This window comes from Vanellus vanellus (assembly GCF_965231255.1).
Source record: "Vanellus vanellus genome assembly, chromosome: 2".
Classification (NCBI taxonomy): Eukaryota; Metazoa; Chordata; class Aves; order Charadriiformes; family Charadriidae; genus Vanellus; species Vanellus vanellus.
The window spans coordinates 161,480,317-161,501,592 of NC_138906.1; the positions used below are offsets into that span (position 1 = coordinate 161,480,317).

Sequence of the window (21,276 nt, forward strand, 5' to 3'; positions counted from 1 at the left end):
ATGAAAAAGGAACTTTATGCTGGTTTTGCTAATTCATTTAATTTCACTGTTTGTGATTTTGGCTTGCATGATTTGGGAATGGACCCTCTACTGTTGATGGCCCTGCTTGAGCAGGGGGATTGGACCAGATGTCCAACCAGATGCCTCCAGAGATCCCTTCCAACCTCAACCATCCTGTGATTCTGTGGTTATCAAACACAGATCAGGAATTCCCTGCCTGAGGCTGTAGCAGAGCCTGATAGAGCTGGGCTGTGAGAAGTAGCTGGGGATGTACCCCTTTCTCTAGCTTAGCTTTGAGACCTTGATTTTATTGTAACGTGCATGTATGTTTTCCTTCTTATAGGCCAGACGTCATGTCAGCGATCTCGAACCAATGCCTTAATTTCCAGCTGGAGGCAGAGCGGTTCAAAGCTGGATGCCTCCACAGCAGATCTATTCATTCCCTACTGCCTTGAGGTGATTTAAAGTGACTGGGGGAGGAAGAAACAAAACCTCCCCAGTTTTGCTTACACTGGGCAGAGGCCCATACAGTTTCTGTCTATACTCCTTAAGCATTCCTTGTGCATTCCTATTAACTGGAAAGAAAAGAGTAAGAAAACAAACAGCAGGCATTGGCCTGCATGAGGCAGAACTTGAATAGTTTGGAGGTGAAGACTGGGAATAGGAAGCTCTGTCCCTGCCTACAGGGTGGCTCCGCCTCATCCTTTCACAGGGCTGTGCTTAAAAGGCACAAGTTAATTGACTGACATTTCGGGGGCTCTTTCTGCCTGAGCTGCCGGAGAATGTGAGGACAAGAGGGAGTTGGATGCAGGTATCCCAGAACAGGGTCCATGATGCTCTTGAAACATGGTAGTGAGAAGGATAGAGTACGGAGACCGGACAGGAACAGAAATTTCAAACCAAGATTATACAAGAACTTCATGGGCTGCATAGGGCATAGTGTGGCCAGTAGGTCGAAGGAGGTCGTTCTTCCCCTCTACTCTGCACTGGTGATGCCACAAATGGAATACTGTGTCCAGTTTTGGGCTCCCCAGTTCAAGAGGCACAGGGAACTGCTGGAGCGAGTCCAGCAAAGGGCAACTAAGATGATTAAGGGATTGGAGAATCTCCCTTATGGGGAAAGGCTGAGAGAGCTGGGACTCTTTAGCCTGGAGAAGAGAAGGCTGAAGGGAGACCTTATTATGGCGTACAAGTATCTAAAGGGTGGGTTGAAGGAGGATGGAGCCAGGCTCTTTTCAATGGTTCCCAGTGACAGGACGAGGGGCAATGGGCACAAGCTAGAACATAGGGAGTTCCATTCAAATACATGGAAAAACTTCTTTACGGTGAGGGTGACAGAGCACTGGCACAGGCTGCCCAGGGAGGTTGTGGAGTCCCCTTCTCTGGAGATTTTCAAGACCCGCCTGGATGCAGTCCTGAGTAATGTGCTCTAGGCAATCCTGCTTTAGCAGGGGAGTTGGACTAGATGATCTCTAGAGGTCCCTTCCAACTCTGAAAACTCCGTGATTCCGTGATTCATCTCAATGGGCTTTCAGTCTGCATACTGCTTCCCTCAGGTCTTGGTCTGTGTATTAAATTAGGTAGACTGTATTTTAATATTTTGTGTTTCTTTTCAATGTGTTGTATTAATGGACAATTTTAAACATAAACAAATATTTTAATCAAACTTTGGAGTATGGATTGTGGTGTGTCTGTATTAATATACATTGCTCTGCAATGACATGTAATTGATTCTTTGTAGACAGGAGAATACGCTGTGCTACAGAGATCCGACACAGATATTTGGTGTGTAGACCCTGTGTCAGGAGAAGTATTTCAGCGCGGCAGCAAAGATTTGGATGGCAATCCTGAGTGTGAGTAATGCTTTACCCGCAGCCTGTGATGCCAGTGGCAATGCCTCATGCTCTGTGGCATATGTACTTTCCTTTTCAGAATGATGCCCGTGAAACACAGGGGGATTACAGTTTAATTCCTCACTGATATGGTACATACGAGCATGTCAGCGTTGGAAGGGTACCTGAAAATAGTTATCAAACTTTGCTTTCATAATCCCAGAAATAAATGAGTCTAGACAAATGGATGAACAACTTCCACACATTTTTTTACCTTCCATTTCTTACCACTGTAGAAAATTCTTCGGGCTTGTGGATGAGTTTTCTAAGGCAGTGAATCCTGAACTGTGGGAACTGGGCCACGTGCAGTCAGTGGGTCCATTTTACATGGCCTGCAACTGCTCCACAGAATGCAATTAGATCTATAATACCTTTGTATTATCTTCAAATAAAGACAGAGAACTGTATCATAGGAGATGGTTGATTCAAAAAGTTGAAGCATCCCTGCTCGTAGGAATTGGGGTACCCTATTGGAGCCTACTATTGCTGCAGTACAGGCAGCCCAAGAGCCTACAGTTCTGCTGGGCTTGTTTCTTCTTTTCTTTAGATAGTGACTTGCTCTTTGCCATCTCCCATAGAAAATTTGGGAGAATAATCTGCTGGTTTGGGGTAAACCTTCTTCTGGAACATCTGTAACAAAGTAGATAATTACTCAAGAGAAGATAGTGAGTTAGATAGTACTTTCATCTGACCCAGCAAGTCTGCTTTCTTTTTCTTATATACGGGCTAATGAGAGAAGTCCATGAAGCTGTTCACCAGGCCTGATGGTGGATAAGTAGTTCCATGTTCACTGAGGTTTGTTGCACAGGTTTGCAAGATTACTCTGACACTTGCAGATGAACAAAATTAGTAAAAATCAACTTTGTCTCAAGTTCATATTGAACTTTTTGGATCTTCTTGTGTGGTTTCGCGTGCTCATGTCCCTCTTCTGTTTGCGTATGGGAAAACAATAAATATTGCTGTTTCATTAATGGGTTTTCTTTCCAGTTTTGAAGGTATAAAACTGAGACATTATGACTATTTTAAAATGTAAATAATCATGTTATTACATTTAAAATGACCTTGCTTAAAAATTCTTACTAAAAAGATTATTTAAAAAAAAATAATTTAAAATATCAGCATCTAAATGATACACTCAAATCTATTGCAAAAAAGATGTAAATGCAAAATAAATATCAGTATTTTTTTCAACTATTTTACTGATGCAAACTCATATATCTTGCACTTTAATCTTTAGAAAAATATATGTTTTTTCCAGTGGAAGTAAAATTACCTGTTTCTATAATGATTCAAATTATTTATGGTTTCATGATCACTTATCTTTCTTCCTTCTAATAAAACAGGCTGAAAGCACTGCTGTTCTTTAGGACATTGTGTACATTAGTATAGTTCATTTCTGCAGACAATCAGTTTGTTGTCTTCTGTAACTTGCAATGAATTTCTCTCTTTAAAGGTCCTAGTGTCTGTAATATGCTGAAGTCTAAAACTGGCTTACGAGAAGCTGGCAAAGGCTACATCCCTCAGTGTGAAGGGGACAACGGGACTTTCTCACCCGTGCAGTGCAGCCAGGATCAAGAGAGCTGCTGGTGCGTCTTTGACAATGGAGAAGAGGTGCCAGGGACACGAGTAAGCGGAGGAAGACCTGCATGTGCAAGTGAGTTCCTGCTTGAGGCGCATTGCTTCTCAACAAATCCAGCTCCGGAACTTCACCTAGACCCTAACTTTTTCCAGTATTTAGTTGTAGTTAATCTTCTTTGTTCAGACCTTTACAGAGACTTCTGCTCAAAGCAGTATGCTTTGTGTTATAGCAGATTTCAGACCTGTTTGGGCACAATGTCCAATTTTCTCTAAGTGCTTTTTCAGGGAGATGGAGAAAGGGTATGGACCTTTGACTTGCCCTGATTCATAAAATTGGTTAAATTAAAGCAGTTCAGCTATAAAACTGAGCTAGAAAGTAAATCTGAATGTCTTGCTGCAAAATTGAACCTCTTCCAGTCTGAGCTGGCTCCGAGATTAAAAGCCATTCAACTGACTAAAATAAAATTTGAAAAATGTATACTTCTGCCATTCCTACTCTTGGCTTGTAACCAGAGTTGTGAAAAGGACGTGCCAAAACACTACATATTCACAGAGTATTTCCTGCATGACCAGAGCTGCGAAACGTTGGAATTCACTCATGGTTTCCAGTGAGAAATCCAAATGGGAGACATTTGGATAAATTTAATTTGCAATGGCTTTCATACATCTCCCCATCACTGAAGAAAAACAAATTAAACTTTCTAGAAGGCTATGCTCCAAAGTGTAATGATTAGTGGAAAGCAGAGATGTAAAACCTTCAATGAGCACCTGCAGGACACTACTGTTTCCATAGTTCTTTTGTGGTTCTTTTTTTTCTTTTCTTTTTTTTTTTTAATGAGAGCTGTTGGTAGATTTGGGAAAATGAGACCACATGATAAGAAATTGCTTCAGTTTCCTTTTGTGATTCTGCTATATAAAGAGCAAACGTGGTAACCAACAAAATCCTTCACTGTGTCAGCCCAACTGGCTGTAAGGTGATTTAATAGATTAGATAGCTCCTCAGCCAACTTGGAAACCACCACCAATGTAATTTTCTTTTAACTCTCTTGTACCAAGAGAGAGCTATGCAGTTGGGATTTTAGGAGAAACCACAAGGAGACCCCAGGGTTGTATCTGCCCCATGCATTGTGGTGGTATGTGGAGATGCCCAACCAAACTCTCAAGAGATGAGCTCCAGAGCTAGGGTGGCATAGCCATGAGAGCGTAGCAGTCCAGTACAGGTTTCTACCTCTTCAGAGAAGCAGAGCCAATCAGTCTAACAAGTACAGTGCTGCCGCCATCTTGCTTTCAGGTTATGGTCGAGTATCTCTGTGGGACACGCGTCTGGGTTCTGGGTGATGTTTATTTTGTTTGGACCTGCTGGAGGAACTCAGCGCGACAGCTGGCACTCAGCAGTATGGACTGACGTTCCCATAGACCTTGAAGGTGAACAGGGAAAAATTGGAAGTGTTTCTAGTAGGCCAGAGAAAAGTCAGAACTAGTTGCAAATGTTAAGTCCTTGGTACGTCCTTCTCTCCATGAAAACTCATTTTCTGGATTTCTCCCTAAATTCCAAGGGAATTTATGAAATGTGTTCTAAAGAGTGTGTAGGTGTACCCTGAGATATGTCTTTAAGATGTTTTTACAATTTTTGTGCACATCTGATGTTTCTTGGGATCCTGTAATGCTGTACCTAGAGGAAATAGTGACTGAATGATTAATGACCTTTCTTATTCAAATGACTGACCTGAGAGAGTGAACTGCTTTGAAAATACAGTGGAAAACTGGCTTTACTGAAAGCTCTTTGTTATTTTCTGCATAGAAATACCATTGAAGTAATCTTTAATGATTTTCCTGGATTTTGAAATAGCAATGAGCAATGGAACTTTTTCACGCTAAACAACTTAGTTATTGTGTAAGAATAAAGACACAAAAGTTATTTTTTCCCTCGGTCTATCCAGCCTTATCCTCTCGTCCTGGGAACTACTAATAATTGTTCAGGAAAAAGGGAAGGGAGTACTGTCTCACTATCTTGGAGATCTTGTCTATCAGCAAAAGAAGCTGTTGTGGTGGGAAAATATGATAAACTTCTCCAACATCAGAACAGACAGCTGTAAACAGCAAGTAATAACTTCACAGTGCCCAGTGTATGCAATGAGGTTTTCATTAACTTAATCATTTCCATCAGAGGTAGAATCCAGCTTTTTCTAGTTGACATGCACCAGAGAGATGATGCCAAGTATCCTAGCAATCCTCACACGCATCTCTCATCCTCATGCCCACTTTCCATAGCTCTGAGTGGAGATAGAGGAGAGAAACCCTTCCAGAGAAGGTCCTGGAGACAGTAATTTCCTTATGGAAATCTTTGGAAACATCTACAAAAGAAGTGTCAATATTCAGCGAGATTCTGATTCACTCCTACAGGACTGAGAAACTGGGGCAGAAATAGAATGACAGAATGGTGCAGGTTTGATAACGATAGTAAATGAGATGACATCTGTAGATGGATAAATGAGCAAATTACTGATTGTGAACGGAACCCCATGTACCGCACCAGGAAACCATCCATCACTTGTGTTTTGGGGGCTGGTTATTTCCCTAGTTCACACACCAACTCTTGTTGCAACAGACAGTAAAAGGCTGTAGCAGCATATGGCTGAGACTGAATTTGACTTTGTGGATATAGAAATGTGTTAGAACAATAAAGAGACCACAGACTGATTTTTATATACTTTGTGTAAAGAAATATTAATGTGATTTACACATAATGGTGGATACAGTTTACATTGGATAAGTATTACTATCTCTTTTATAGTGATATCTTTTGGTCCTAAAATGTCAGGAGGTTTGTTAAAACTTTGTTAAGCAAGGGTGCTGTGTTTCCACCTTTACTGAAAAAGAGGCTGGATACAGAGTCAATGAGTGAGGAGAAGGAATGCAGTGGCTCCATTTACAGTTATTGCAGAAAATATGCTAGAAAGGAGACTTGGAAAAGATGCGTTTGACAATTCAGAGAGACAGATATGAAAGCCTTTTATTTCGGCATTGAAATGCTTGGGGTTGGAAAACAAGGATGTACCGTGCACCCTGGATCCTGCGTTCATCCTGCAATGTTTTAAGCTTTAACTGAAGTGGCTGCTAACTTAAGGAATTAATCTTGATATCTCCATCAGAAGAAGAGAAAGAGGCTGCTCAGACTTGAACCATCAGCAATGTTTGCCTCTGTCCTGTGACTAGGGAGGTTGGGACCGATCTGAGCATTGGTATTTGGAAACTGATCTATACATACACCAAGCATGTGACTTGCATGATACGAGAACAGCTTTTTCTTTATGTTTCTTTCAAAGTGAGGAAGTTGTTTTTTCTTCCTATATTTTGTAGCTCTAGAACTCAGAAGTGTTTAAGTATTACTATTCAGTAATTAGATTGGGATTTGGCTAATATTGAGTGAAGCAACTGGTTTGTACTGATTAGTAGAAATTAATTATCATTGTCGTTATCCTGCTATAACAGCCTGTTACAGTGGACTAGCAGGGTTGAAATGACTGTATTGATGCTAAGTGAGTCGATAGGTTAAACTTTGTGCTCCAACTCCAAAGCTGTATATTACAGTTAAGGACCTGCTGGGTCACCAGAAACATCCTAGTGCAGTCGAAGACACCATAGTCGTGAGCTCCTGATCTTAAAGTTTTCAAACTTAACTCTAAAGGGAATTGAGACTTTTTTTTTTTTCACTCTGCCTATTTCCACTGGCTATATTTTGTAAAGATTTTGTTCTGCTGATGGTTAGAAACCTCCTTCTTGTTTCCTGCTTAAACTTATTCATGACTGTTTTAAACTTATCTGCTCTTATAAAGCATGTACGTAGCTTTCTGGACCCAATGCATTACCCATCGAAGTCAATACGTGTCTCTTCATCAGCTTTAGTAAACTGAACCATGCTAACATCAAAGCAGATCCCAGTTGAGATGAGTGGGAAATGCACAGGGTCCTGTCTAAGTTTTCTCTGTTGGTAGGAGGGTTATGAGGAATTTTACTAGAAGTGCTTCATAGTATGCCACTAATATATCCCCTTTCTCTTGTGCCTAAAGGTCCGCAGTGTGCTCTGCCGTTCGGTGCTTCGCCGGTTCTCAACGGAGCTGTATTTTGTGAAAACATTTCTGAGCAAGCTTCAGGCTTTCAGCAGTGCTGGCTGGTGTGTCGCCAGGGCTTCCACAGTGCCTCGTCCAGCACATCGTTTCAGTGCGATGTGCAACAGCGTCGATGGGTCGCGGCTGCCCCACTCCACCAGGCCTGCCAGAGTATGTCTGAGCTGCCCTGGGTTGGGAAGGGCGGAAGGGAATGTAAATAGATGTACAAAATTGGGCTTTCATCACGAAGCTGCTGTGTGAATGACGATAATAGGGCACAACAGTTATTTGAGCGTTGCTAAATTAAGGTGCAGTAGATTAGCCCTGTCTTCTTCCCTCTTCATCTCTGTCTCTTGGCTGCTTCCTATACCAGAAACAGTCCCGCTTTTCAGTAATAATACAGCTATAAATAGTTATTCAATCTATATGCAGATTTTTCTTTGCAAGTTAAAAGATGCTGGCACCATGAAGTGATTCTGATGGATCCACTTGGTCCTGGAAGAACAGATGAGCGCCAGATGTTTGAATTTGGCAGAACTTGACTGTTTATTTGCATAATTGAGTCACTGTTGCTTCTGCATCTTTTTGCAGCAGTCTGTTCTTTAGGATTATTGTTATCTTTGTAGGCTGACTTGTGGTATTTTTCAAACCATTTTTCTTTCAAGAAAAAAATGGCACTTGAAATTCTTGAAAGAATCAATTGTCTATTCAGAGCTCATGTAATTGGATATTGATGTTGGCCTTTTCAAATATTTCAAATAGAGATACATTCTGATCAAAATATCAATTTGTGGCAGTGCTGAACTGGGAAATACATATCTTGATGCCAGAAATACAGATCTTGGTGAAGTTTGCAGCTATTCTTCATCTCCAGAATGGGTTAAACCATTCTGGAAACCTCTGTATTTCCACTTGTAGCCCAGGTCTTTTATTCCAAATGGAAATTATTTTAAACTTTAAATTTCAGACTGAGACTTTTGTCTGTCTGTAATCATGTTTGCTAGGTTTTTGTAGCATGTTATGAAGTAACTTTCATGTTTGTCTGATGGCAGTTGAATAACTATTTATAAGGACAGAGGGGAGTGTGTGGCAACCTGAATTCAAGCTGCTGTTTAATGCAAGCTAAGGACATCCCACAGTAATTTGTGTTTGAAATAAAGCATGGTTTTAAGGCGAGAGAAAAAAATCCCAATGCATCTGAAGGCGGTTGAATAAACTTCACGGTAACTGAGAATTCACCACAACACTTAGCAATTTGTTCCAATGGATAATACCCACACTCTTAAAAATCTTATTTCCTCTTCCTTATGCATACACTTAGACATTGTGGTTAAGTCAGCTCTTAACTACTCTCTGATAAACTAAACAGATAGAGGGGCTTTGTGCCTTGCAGCAAGAAGCAGGCTTTTGTGTTCTCTGGTCCCTCCCGCCATTCTCCTTGGATGCTCTCCAGGCTTTCCCACGCTCATTTTGGGGGTGAGGGGCAGGGAATTGTGCTCCAGCAGTGACACTGTACATGATGCAGCAAGGGTCTGTAGGGAGGAGGTGAATGAGGGAGAGCTCTGCCAATTCTCCAGACTGGTGGGATAAGAGTCAGCTCCATTTGGAGGTGACATGACAGCATGATCGCCGTGCTGAATCTGAGAGAACAAACCCTCCGTGAAGGCTGGGGTCAGTGTAACTCCAGAGGAGAGTTTGGTTTTATATTAAACTTTTACTTTACTTTTTTTTTTTTTCTGGCTGAAAACTGGATAAATAGATTTTCATTTTGTAACTGATGAGATCACGGGCTTCTCATCGATTTGTGTGATTTTTGTCACTTAGGTTTGCTCTCAAAAAATTGGAAGGCCCTTGTCCACGTCAATGCCATTATTATGCAGTCAAATATATTCTCTCTTAAAACTTGATTGCCAGTTAATTTGACAAGCTAGGTCTCTGAAAGCTCATTTGAATAAGTATTAATTGCTTTAATCATTTAATTCCTTCTTTTAATAGAAGTCCTTTCATGATTGTGTCTAAGAGAAGCAGAGGTTGACAGGTCAATAATTCCCGTCTTCCTGTTTCTTTTTTAAGTATTGGCATCATGTCAGCTTTCATCTAGTTCTCTGGAAATTCCGATCTGCCAAGTCTTATAAAAAGTCATTAGTGACCCAGATTGTTCCTTATCCATCTGTGAGTTAGTACTCCAGTGCAAAATAAATCTTTATTATTAAATAACTACATCACCTGTCTTTTTCCCTAATGCACAACATATATATTTATCAAACAAGTCTCTTGCTACTTATTCTGTACTACTGGCAACTCTACAGCTTTCACCTAGAAATGGGGAGATGCTATTGATGCACGATCAAAATGCCAAATCAATGTTTCTCAAAGTAACTTTGGAAGTCAGTTTCTATATTAAATAGTGAGGCTACTAAATGCCCTTTGTACTTATTTTTTAGAGCTCCAACTATTTCAGACAGTCCAAGCTCAAATACACTTTCAACTACTGCTGCCTCCTGAGAAGACTTGTAGTTCTGACTACTCTGGATTACTCCAAGCATTCCAGATATTTATTTTAGATGAGTTAAAGGCTCGTGGTTTATGTCACCTCCAGGTAATTTCAATTCCTTATTCTCTGTTATTGGTGTTTTTTTTTTTTGTTTGGTGTTGTTTTTTTTGTTTTTTTTTTTTTTTTTTTTGTATTCAAAGAAAGAAAAATAAAAAGGGTGAGACACAAGGTAGCACTTTGCCTGTTTGAGAGAGATGAAAGAGCAGAAAGCACCATGAGATCTGTTAAGGCTGGTGTCATGTGGATGGCTGGGAAAATAGGATGTTTAGTCTCACTGACCCCACATCATCTGATCGGTTTAAGTGTAGCCATAGAAGTCATAGCACATCAGTCTGCTATTTATTAAAAATATGTTTTGGTGGAAGAGAACCCTTTGACTATTCTAACAGTGAGTAAATGACCTGCTAAAATTATCTTTTCCTACTTCTACTTCTGTTTTTACAGGCTGTTTTGAAAATGTTGCCTTTGAGCATAGCACGGTGCAACTGAATAGGGAAAGGCAAGAAGGAGAAGGTTCTCTGGTTGACTAACTGTGGTTTCATTTAATTTTGAATTCGAGGTAAATGCATTTGGAAATACCGGCTCACTTTCTGTCTGTGATGATTCCACTGTCTATGTCGAATGCCTGAGCGTGGACCGCCTGGGGGTGAATGTCACGTGGAGGACTCAGCTGGAAAACATCCCGGCAGTTTCTCTCCCTGACTTACATGACATTGGTGAGTTGCTTTTCCTCTGATATTTCTATGAATTTAACCTGCTTTGCTTTTAATTGTTTTGGTTCCCTGTGTCTGCTCTTAGGAGGCATCAGCAAGATACTATAAATGCTCGCTGTAATAATCCGTCTTTATAACACTGGAGTTGTGTTTTTGAGCTTTTGGTGTTTATGTATTTCTCTTTTCAGGCTGTGACTGCACAGTGGAAAGGAGCTATAATTGAATGTTTCTTTCAGATAGGACTGCCTCTCCCAGCTTCCTTAACTGAGATTAAAAATTACATTATCAGGCATAAGCTGAACTGTCCCAGATGTTAATTTCCATTGGACAGGTCCTCAGTGGTGGAAAAGATTGTGTTCCTTATTGGGTCGGACTCAGAGAAAGACAATTCAGACATTGCCAAAAAATACAACTAGTTTCTTCCAAGTTTTTTTTTTTTTCCTTTCCTTCTTTTTCTATTTATTGCATTACCTTTGACACTAAAGAATAACCCTTACCTCAGACATCCTAGAGCAATTTTGCAGAGACCACTGACTGTTAGATCTTTGCTGTGGTTTCCAAGCAGGTTAGGGATGGTGTAAGGGACTTCTTTCAAAGCAGTCAGTGTTTCCCATTAAAATAAAAGACAAAAAAAGACACATCCCAAGTTCAAATGCCCTCTGTGCCACCTTTTCTTCAGTTTTTACTGCTTTGCAATGTTGTTCCCAGCACAAAGTATAAATAATTCTACCTGCACATGTCCTTCCCTCTAACTTTGGGACTTGGAGATGCGTGCCCTACAGCAGCTTTGGCCTGACCAGAACTGAATTCAAAAGCCTTCAGGTCACAGACAGTGGCTGCGGTGGTCGTGTGGTTCCTGGCTTTACACTCTGTTTGTGTTTACATCTGTTCAGTTGCTCCAGATTATAAGGGAAACATGAATATTCGAGTAGTTTGCAGAAGGTGGATCAAAGTATAAGTGTGTTTGGTTTTATATTAAACTTTACTTTTGAAAATGTTCCACTCTGAGGCAGTTACATTTTTTGACCCTCTCCACACTATAATTTCCCCATAGTACTAAAGTTGTTTTTCCGGGAATGGCCGTATGGTTTCAGAAGAGGCAGAGCAGAGCCTGCTCTCTGTATACTCTTGGCACCATCAACTTCCACTACCTTCTAAAGCAGCTTTGGGTCTTTCTGTTCAAGGTGTTTTCTGGTGTATTTACACAGATTGAGCAAATCATCTCTCTGACTTGAAAATCTACATTACTAAAGTAGCTTTGTTCTTCTCCTAGCTTCTTCATAGGTAATTGAGAAGTTTTGCTTTTCTTTTTTTTTTTTGTCCTGTCAAGTAACTAAAAAATTGCTAAATAGAAGCTCAGCGTGCATATGTTCCCAATGGAGAGCCTCAAATCTAAATCAGTCGTGAATGCTTCATTACTTTTTTTTTCTTGCAGATATTTTCATGTACTAAATTCCGAGGCAGTGCAAATCCCTTCCTGAAGGATCTTATGCCATTTGGCTTTGTAGCTTAGGTCTCAGCTCTAAAAAGGAACGCTTTCAGCAGCTTCTCTCTTTTCTGTTCAACAGGCAAAAATACTAATGATTATAAAAATGAGCTTTTGGTGGATGAACATTCAGTAAACAGTTCCCATCAGTAAGACAGGAGGAAATCAATCCCTGCCCTACACAACTGCTATTTTAAGCTGTATCTTTGTGCTCTGTATTTTCCTTAAAGGAAAAAAAAAAAAATAATTACTTTTTGGATTTCTCTTTTCTTACTTTCTCATTGGCCACTATAAACTCTAGGTAACAGTATGATCTGTTTCATGTTGAAACTAGAGTTTCATTCAACAGGAACAAATCCTAAAGTAAACTTCTTCCCACAGCACTAAGCAAGATGCAACAATTTGCAGTATATTTCTGTATGTGAAAAAAAGTATTGTCCCCCTAGAAGTCCAGGTCCCTGAAGGTATACCTGGAAAAATGCTTAGTAAGAACTTCCAGTAAATCTAACGAAGTATGAGGTGTGTAGTAGCTTAAATTTCCAAAATTTAGCAGTAAAATAGTAGCAAAACCAGGGAAGCACTATTGTATCTGCCATGCTTTAGAGTATGCTGAAGGTCCCAGGAAGCTCATCTTGGGCCAGAAGCTAGGTCCCACGTCAGCAGGGAAGTGTGGCCCCAAGCTGGCCAGCTGTGCTGGAAGGGCTGGACAAAGGCATCTCATGTAAGAAGTTACCAGTGAGTCTGTGGCTGGCACGTCCTTCAGACACTGAATTATTTCTGTTGAGATGTTACAGGATGTACCTGTCTATTTGCAATGGATGAACATGTATACTGCAGTTAAACACTTGTTCGTGTACTCTGAATATAAAGAATATTATATATGCACGCATACATAATTTGGTCATAGGAGGGTCACATTTGGTGATGGTGTTAAGAACTTTTGAACACGGGGAAATATTTTAGACTAAAGGAAATTCAACAGACCTAAGTGGGTTCTTACTGGTTTGATTGTTTTCTTCTTTTCTACATGTGAATTCCCTCCAACTGTCACTTCAAGGTTGTTTTTAATTCTGCTATAGCTAGTCACCAGGCAATTTGGAAGGATATTTGCTTGAATAAAAGGCTAATCTGCTTATTCCTGCTTTCAATTATGAGACAAGTCCTGGCAAAGCATTTGCAAAGTGTTGGTTATGTGGTGATCTCCAATTACTTGCTCACAAGCTAAGTATCGTTTTGGCCTGGGGTTGAACAAAACTAAGTGCTGTTTTGTTGATTATAGTATGTGTCAGTGCAGCAGAAGAATAGGTTGCTCAAAGCTGGAGGAAACAGAGCATTGAGAATTGAAGGACAAAGCTGTCAGCTTTAATGTGAGGTTTGTTCACTTTAACCCTTGAGTGTAAAAACCTTGTGTGCCTCCTCTGCAAAGGGGGAAATGACAGCAATTGGCTATGGACCAACATTCGGGAAGAGAGAGCACTGACCCTTTCTGTGTTAAAGGTCTAGGATGATCTTTCAGGAAAAGCATCTTACGTCTGCGGTTGGTTCAGCACGGGCAGGAGGGCAGCGCTGCGTTGCCGGAGCCTCGTACCTGGCTGTGAAATTCTCTCCTTGCACAACTTCAAAGCCGCCCGTGGGCTACAGCGCAAAGTCAGGCAACTCACCATGTGAGAAGGCAACGGCACCCTCTGCTATTTGCTTTGGACACGTCAGTCACAGAATGATAGTCTTTGTGCAGCGTGTGAGCTGTAACATTCCTCACGCTCTCTTTACGTACATGACATCCTCCCTGTGAAAATTCCACATCCAAGGTCATTAGTGTAGTCACAAAACTCAAAGTACATAGGGTGCGGGACTCCCCACTTGATGGGTTACTGGGCCACTCATCACCTGTAGCTACTGGAGGCCCTTGTCTTGCAATTTGGAACTAGATGATCTTTAAGGTCTCTTCCAACCTAAACTGTTCTATGAAATTTGAAGCAGTAAACCACATCAACATTTCATTCAGTGCCACAAAGCCTGCAGGGACAGACAGAACGTGATAGCAAATAAAATCCACTGGGAACACTGTTCTTGTAGTAATTCTCGTCCAGCCAAACTGGGGAATTTGCTCTTCAATGAGCACTGAAAATTGTCGTGAAGGTCATTGGAAGGGAAGCTGTCTGGGTAACTAAGAATATCGACAGTAGGAAAGGCACTCACCATTTTCCAGCTTTAAATACCTGCTTTGGCAATTGCGAAGAGCGTGTCTCTTGCATAGGTGGATATGTTGAATATCAGTAGTGTGATGGAAGGTGCTTATTATATTGTTACAGATGCTGGCCTTCAAAAACAAACCATCAAAATGCTGAAAAAGAAGCAAATGATACCCACTGAAGAAAGCAGGAATAAATCAAATCTGAATGTCAGATAATCCTGGTTTTCCTCTACTGAATTTTTGTAAATCAGAATTTTGTTCTCTGATGTTTTAGTTCTTGAATATGCAATTTTTTGTTGGGGCTTTCTTGCTGTTTCTTTAGCACCCTCTACATATATTGAGATTAGGACTTTAATCGGATAGGCACTGCACGTGTTCATTCTCATCTGCTGTTTGCAAACATGCTTATATTTCTCTACCTACCTATTTTTTAACTTAAAGTTCATCAGTTTCTGTGTAGTTATCCGTTACTATATTGGGAATCTCCTTCATGCTATTTTGATGTATTTTCCCCCCCTTTAGAAAATGCAATTGTTGGAGAGAACCTCATTGGAGCATTTATAAAAGAGATTGAGGATAGTGGTTTTCTGCTGCATTTGGACTCCAAGCAATTCCTAGCAGATTCTTTCATTGATTTTCCCCGGGATGAAGAGTTTGATCTGTCTCCGAGTGTGCAGCTAGGATGTAGAAGTGGGTTTCGAAGAACTTCAGCTCCTGGGAAAGCAGTCCCAAATTCACAAGGCTGTGGTACGTCTCAGTTTAACTTTTTCTTCTTTGATGTTGTTAGGAATCATTATAAAGCTAAAGTTAGGAAATCATCAGTGTACTTGTGTTTATGGTTAGTATGTGAAAGGCATGAAGCACCAACATGAATGATAAATCTGGGGAGAGATGGGAATTAGTGCTTTGCTTACTGTTCAGTCCTTGCATTGAACCAATGGTTTGGAAATAGGTATCATGGTGCTGACATAGTATAGAAGGTTTTGCAAACATTTTTGGGCATTTTTTTTTAGATCTGTCTGGTATTAGAAGGTCTTTCTGTAATGTACATGATTCCTTAATAAGAAGATTTCACAAAGATAATGTAGCCAGTGCTTCAGATAGTGATACATTACCCAGAATAGAAACCTAGATGCAGAAATGGCAAAAGTCCTGAGATTGTGAATTCCTGGGCCAACTCCAGCCAGCTCAGATGGAAGCTGTTCTCGGTGGGTGTTGGCCAACACCCAGACATGATTGCACTTCTGCCCTCTTTTCATCATCTTTCCTTCTGTTTAGTCTGCTTCCCTGGAACAGGCTGCCTTTCTGCCAACATCCTGCTTAGGGCTGCCAAATCTACCTTTTTGATGGATCCTTGTGGCTGTGCCTAGCACTCCTGTGTACCAGGTCACGCTGCCAAAGAGTCTTTGCCTTAAGAGCCCTGCTCTTGTTTCTATCAACATCAGCTCTCCTACAAAGCAACCCTGACCATTCTCATTGGCCCAGTTGTCCGCAGTGATTCTTTTTAGCAGTACCTGTTATGATACGACAGGAGGTAATGGGTTTAAACTGAAAGAGGGTAGATTTAGACTCGATAAAAAGAAGAAAATTTTTTATGATGAGGGTGGTGAAACACCGGCCCAGTTGTCCAGAGAGGTGGTAGATGCCCCATCCCCAGAAACATTCCAGGTCAGGTTGGACAGGGCTCTGAGCAACCTGACCTAGTTGAAGATGTCCCTGCTTATTGCAGGGGGAATGGACTAGATGACCTTTAAAAGTCCCTTCCAACCCAAACTATTCTATGATTCTGTGTCTTACTTATGAATACATCCCAAAATGACACAATATCTAGTTTTTTTGAGGGAACAGAGGGATGTGCCACTTCTGATATAAAGTCAACAGTCACAGGTATTGGATAAGTTACCCAAAATGGGAAATATTTTCAGATTGGAAAACTTCAACACTACGCAGCTTAAGTTAGAGACGCTGAGAGCAAATCAAAATACATGAAAACAACTTAGCTCCCTGCTTGGTGTGGTGTTTCTTTTTAAGTTAGAAGGGCCTGTTAATGCCTGAGCGAGGGCTTCAGAGTAATCAAGTGATGAATCAGTTCTGAACTGCTGCAGTTTCCAGCTTGGACCTTTAAGGGTAAATTGCCTGCAGTTTCAGTTCACCTCCATAGTCTGAAACATTTCAGATTTTGGTTATTTAAATACGCCATGCAGAACAAAGATTAATTCCTACTAAGGATCTGGACTCTGTAACAAATTGCAGTTACTTAACAAGATGTACTCTTGTACTGATTAAAGGTATCATTATTTATTAAGCAGAGTCCATCACTTAGAGCAGAAAGAAAGAATTGGAACTTTCTGCCAAGTATTTCCTGCCAGGGATAAAGGCCTCTAGGAACCAGTGAATTAATTTACCTCGTAAGTTAGTTCATGCATATTTGAACCAGCTAATTGTAGAAAAAGTCACTTAATAAAAAAGGCTTGTCAACGAAACATGGGAAAGAGGCAGTTTCTGCTTCAGCTTTTGGCAGAGATTTTGTATTCTGAGATGTGATGGTAGATACGCTGCTGGATACTGGTTTATGTAGTAGGACTGTGTCTTCTATTCCAAAGAGGGGATTTAGGAATTCAGTTTCTGGTTCCTCTAAAATATGTATATGTATAAATATTTAGCTTTATTTTGCATTATGGGTATTATTAATTTATCCTTCTGGGTCTGTTTCTCTACTAATAATAGGGACTAGTAGTAATAATTTATCATCTGTGATTACAGAAATCAAAGTTGTGTGAGGGTGACAGGGATTCTTCATTCTCTTCCCTTTCCTGTTCCATCTCTTTTTGAAATTCAGATTGTCTTTTCAGATCCTGATCTTATTGTTTTGTTTGTTTTTATTTCACTGTAAGTGACATTTCCCCTTGCTTCACAAAGTATTGACAGCTCTTAGTAGCGGCAGTTTTCTGGTGTTCCCAATAAACTTAACTTTTTCATTTAGGAACATACAGCTTTACATGAACCTGCCTCTTCACCTCTCATGTATTTTCCTTGCAGTCATCTCTTTCTTTAGGTTTGTGTCTATCGTGGCTTTGTTCCACGTTTTTCTGCCTGTAAAATGGGTAACATTTATCATGTGTTAGTTTTTCTTATGTGACGTTTTTTCATTGTTTCAGTTGTAGACTGAGTTACTTTACCCCACAGATGTTTAAGAATACAATTCCTTAAGGTCTGAGGTAACAGTTTTATTTCAGCTAAATTTTAAAGGGACGAAAGACACTTTTTTTGCTAAGGTGTCAGTCAAAAAGAAGAGAGTTGGAAACTGTCCAGGCAAGCACCTCTATTAACTCAACCCTCCTCCCCCCATTTCTTTCAGGAGAAAGCCTGAAGCCTGTTTGCGAGCTATCTTTGTTTTATTACATATTTTTATGCTGGTTCCTTTTATTATTTAGAAAGCTTGGTGATTCTATCAGAATTGCTTGGAGCAGACCATAACCCAGATCAAAGACTGTGCTCGATTTGTAGCTGAGCCGGCAGCTCAAGACTTCATTTGTAATAATCTGGATCAAGAATCTGATATCCCAAAGTTTTCCAGTATCCCTGGAGGGAGGAAAGAGCAGTGCAAGCATTGGGTAATGATCCGTTGTGACAGTCTTTAAGCATGCTTAGCGTAGTGAGAGCTGGTCCCAAGTAAAATGAGGCTACTGTGAGGAGTGGTACCCCTGCACGGAGCTGGTTTTTGTTTCCTCAATGAGTTGTTCTTTAGCCTGGAAATTGCGATTCCGCATGTTGTTCCCCTGGTACACAGAAGCCCAAGTCTGATTAGATGTGGGGCAAGGTTATAAATCTGATGTGCAGGAGCATCTTTCTTATGAGGAAAGGCTGAGGCACTTGGGTCTTTTTAGTCTAGAGAAAAGAAGACTGAGGGGGGATCTTATTAATATTTATAAATACTTAAAGGGAGGGTGCCAGGGGGATGGGAACAGTCATCTTTCAGTGGTGCCCAGTGATAAGAGGTAACGGGCACAAACTTGAACACAGGAAGTTCCATCTTAACATGAGGAGGAACTTCTTTCCTTTGAGGGTGGCAGAACACTGGCACAGGATGCCCAGAGAGGTTGTGGAGTCTCCCACTCTGGAGACATTCAAAACCCGCCTGGACGCCATCCTGTGCAACTGCTGTAGGTGACCCTGCTCTGGCAGGGGGGTTGGACTAGATGTTCTCCAGAGGTCCCTTCCAACCCTGACCGTTCTGTGATTCTGTGAGCAAGGGATTCAATTTAGGTGTTCAAATTTTATTTATTTATTTATGTATTTATTCCTATTCTAGGGGTACAAATTTTGGGACCAGTACTAACACTTAGCTCTGAGATTTTGACTCAAGGCTGTTTTCTAGTCTCCTACATTGTTAAAAAAAATGAATATTCAAGCTTGAAAATAGTACGATATGATGGTTTGTCTGAGTTCCCAAATCAAACTTAAGCTCTACATAATTGTGTCGAATGTAACCTATTGCTGAAATGATACGTGCCTTCGAGAGTTATAGAGTCTAGAAAACATACTTCTCTGCACCAGCATTTTTTGCTGTTCTTTATGCCCTTTTGATAAACTAATGTGTGAAAGAAAAGGCAATTTTACTTGCTTAAAATGTGGTTGGAGACACAGATGTTACTTTCACATCACGGCTATGACTACCAAAAAAAAGGAGGATGCTTTGAAGAGCTTAATTTGTTCCTGTTTAAACTTTAATTGCTTAATTAGTCTCCCTCATCCTTTGCGTTTTGTCTTCAATTCAGACATGGATTACTCATTTAATTTCTACTGTTGCTCATTTGCAACAAATATGATCCTTTTTGCATGTGTTGGAAAATGTCTTTAAAATGTATCAGACACTCTTGTGTATTAAATAATATGCATGAGAAAGGATAATTCTCTCTGATCCAGGATTTTTTGGTGCTGTAATTGATTTTAGATATGTGTTATACCTAGAGCAATTGCCTTTATATGTACTTGGGAGGAAAATTTCAGTCTCACAGTTGTCTCATCCTAGGCATTCCCATTGGACCATTTAGAGCAGATGAAGGAAGATATGATCATTTTTATACTAGCTGTCTTTTTAGCCTATTCTAATTTAAGTGCTTCTATAAGTTAAATTAATTTATATTCCGGTGTGTTGGCCAGAACAGCAATTCATCATATGGGTCGTTGTGGAGATGGCCAATTTTCCATTACCGTTTCTCTCCCATACAAGCTTAAACTGCTGTCAAGACGTAGGGCAAGAACAGAAATGAAGTTTTGCACCTTGTCAAAGTCCCAAAATATACATTTGATAGTGTTTTGAAGGAAATCTACATCTGGAAAGCAGCTGTGAAATAACAAGTAAAGGTATTGTCCTGCAAACGTGTCTGCACCTCTTCTGCTTTAATGTTCAGTCGAATGATCTGGAAGGAAAGGCAGTATTTCATGACCTCCCAGAAGACAAAGAGTTCTCTTTATAATGTGTTACAGGTCAGCTGGAAATATTACTCCTGATTTGATCTGAAAAATGATATGTATACAGACTAGGAATATCTTTTTGTTTTGTGTTTAGGTTGTCATGTGCACAACTAGTGACTTTTAATCCAGCTGTTTAGTTTGGAAGTGCTTACCAAAAATTTCATTACCAGGAATTCTGAATGAAAGCGTTACCATATGGTGGGTTTCTGGATGATTTTTTTGGAGTTTCTACTCCTAGGAGTCTTCCTGTTTCTGTCTGTAGTGTTTGTAGAAGTTACTGTGTTTGTAGCTTGTGTTCCGTTGTTTTCTTTCACAACCTACCCACAAAGTGCATTATCTGATTACAAATGGATTTGACGAATGGAAATCAGGCCTGGACTTGGCATTTACAAAGAGCTTGGTGGGCGCTAACTCAAGAACAGTTTTAGGGTCATCTGAGAAAAAAAGACCATGGTTTATATTCCAGTCATTTGTGAATTTAATGATCATTTAAGGAGCATTTACCTGTGTTATACCATTTAGAAATACATATATTAAGAGCTTGAAGCCTATGGCATGGTATATAGATACCCCCCTCACACATGTGCGCAAATGCCTGAACTGGTTGGATTCCAAAAAAGTAATAAGGTGGTTGTTCTCTTTGCAGTTGTTTGTCCTCCAGGCAGTCATTTCCAGAACGGTGAATGCATTCCCTGCCCTCTTGGCTACTATCAGTATCAAACAGGACGTTCCTCCTGTATCAAGTGTCCTGTGGGCAAAACTACCAACTCCTATGGGGCATTCAGTGCTGATCACTGTAAGTTGAACTCATTTTTTCCCTTACCCTTTGTATTCTGGCTTCAAATAACTAATGGAATTTATTTTTTTTCATCTGTAAGTTAAAAAAAAAAAAGATCCTCCCTCTGGGTTTCTTTGGATGGATATGATCTCTTCTGCATACTTTCAAAGACGTTTTTCAAAGACAAAAAACTGTCTGGTGACCAAAAATGAGTGGTCAGTCTCATCCAGGATGTTGTGGTTCCTTAAGACATGTTCATTGTCCTCAGAAATGATACCTGGGTATTTAGTGTCACTGAGAAACATCTTACAAAGTTCATTTATTGGCACTTTCATGAATGCTAAAGTAGTCTTGTTTTTGTGCAGCTCTTTGCCCTGCAAATAAAAATACGTCTCACAAAGCAACTATCGATATGTTCACTAAAGTTGGTGTATTCAGCTTAAGTGACTTATGTTTGCATGCAGTTCTGTAAAGAAAATAACTTATTAAGTCCA

General features: G+C 40.2%; 1 protein-coding gene across 1 annotated transcript in view; it reads left to right on the forward strand.

Annotated features, from left to right (window-relative positions):
- TG (thyroglobulin) overlaps positions 1 to 21,276 on the forward strand; it is a gene marked incomplete at its 5' end in the record, with an annotated part of 167,437 nt that overhangs the window by 22,155 nt on the left and 124,006 nt on the right. The window contains 8 exons of the mRNA XM_082479172.1: positions 344 to 456; positions 1,742 to 1,853; positions 3,346 to 3,546; positions 7,541 to 7,750; positions 10,024 to 10,178; positions 10,693 to 10,849; positions 15,049 to 15,273; positions 20,651 to 20,800. Coding sequence (XP_082335298.1) covers positions 344 to 456; positions 1,742 to 1,853; positions 3,346 to 3,546; positions 7,541 to 7,750; positions 10,024 to 10,178; positions 10,693 to 10,849; positions 15,049 to 15,273; positions 20,651 to 20,800 — 1,323 coding nt within the window. The remainder of the gene's footprint in view (positions 1 to 343; positions 457 to 1,741; positions 1,854 to 3,345; positions 3,547 to 7,540; positions 7,751 to 10,023; positions 10,179 to 10,692; positions 10,850 to 15,048; positions 15,274 to 20,650; positions 20,801 to 21,276) is intronic.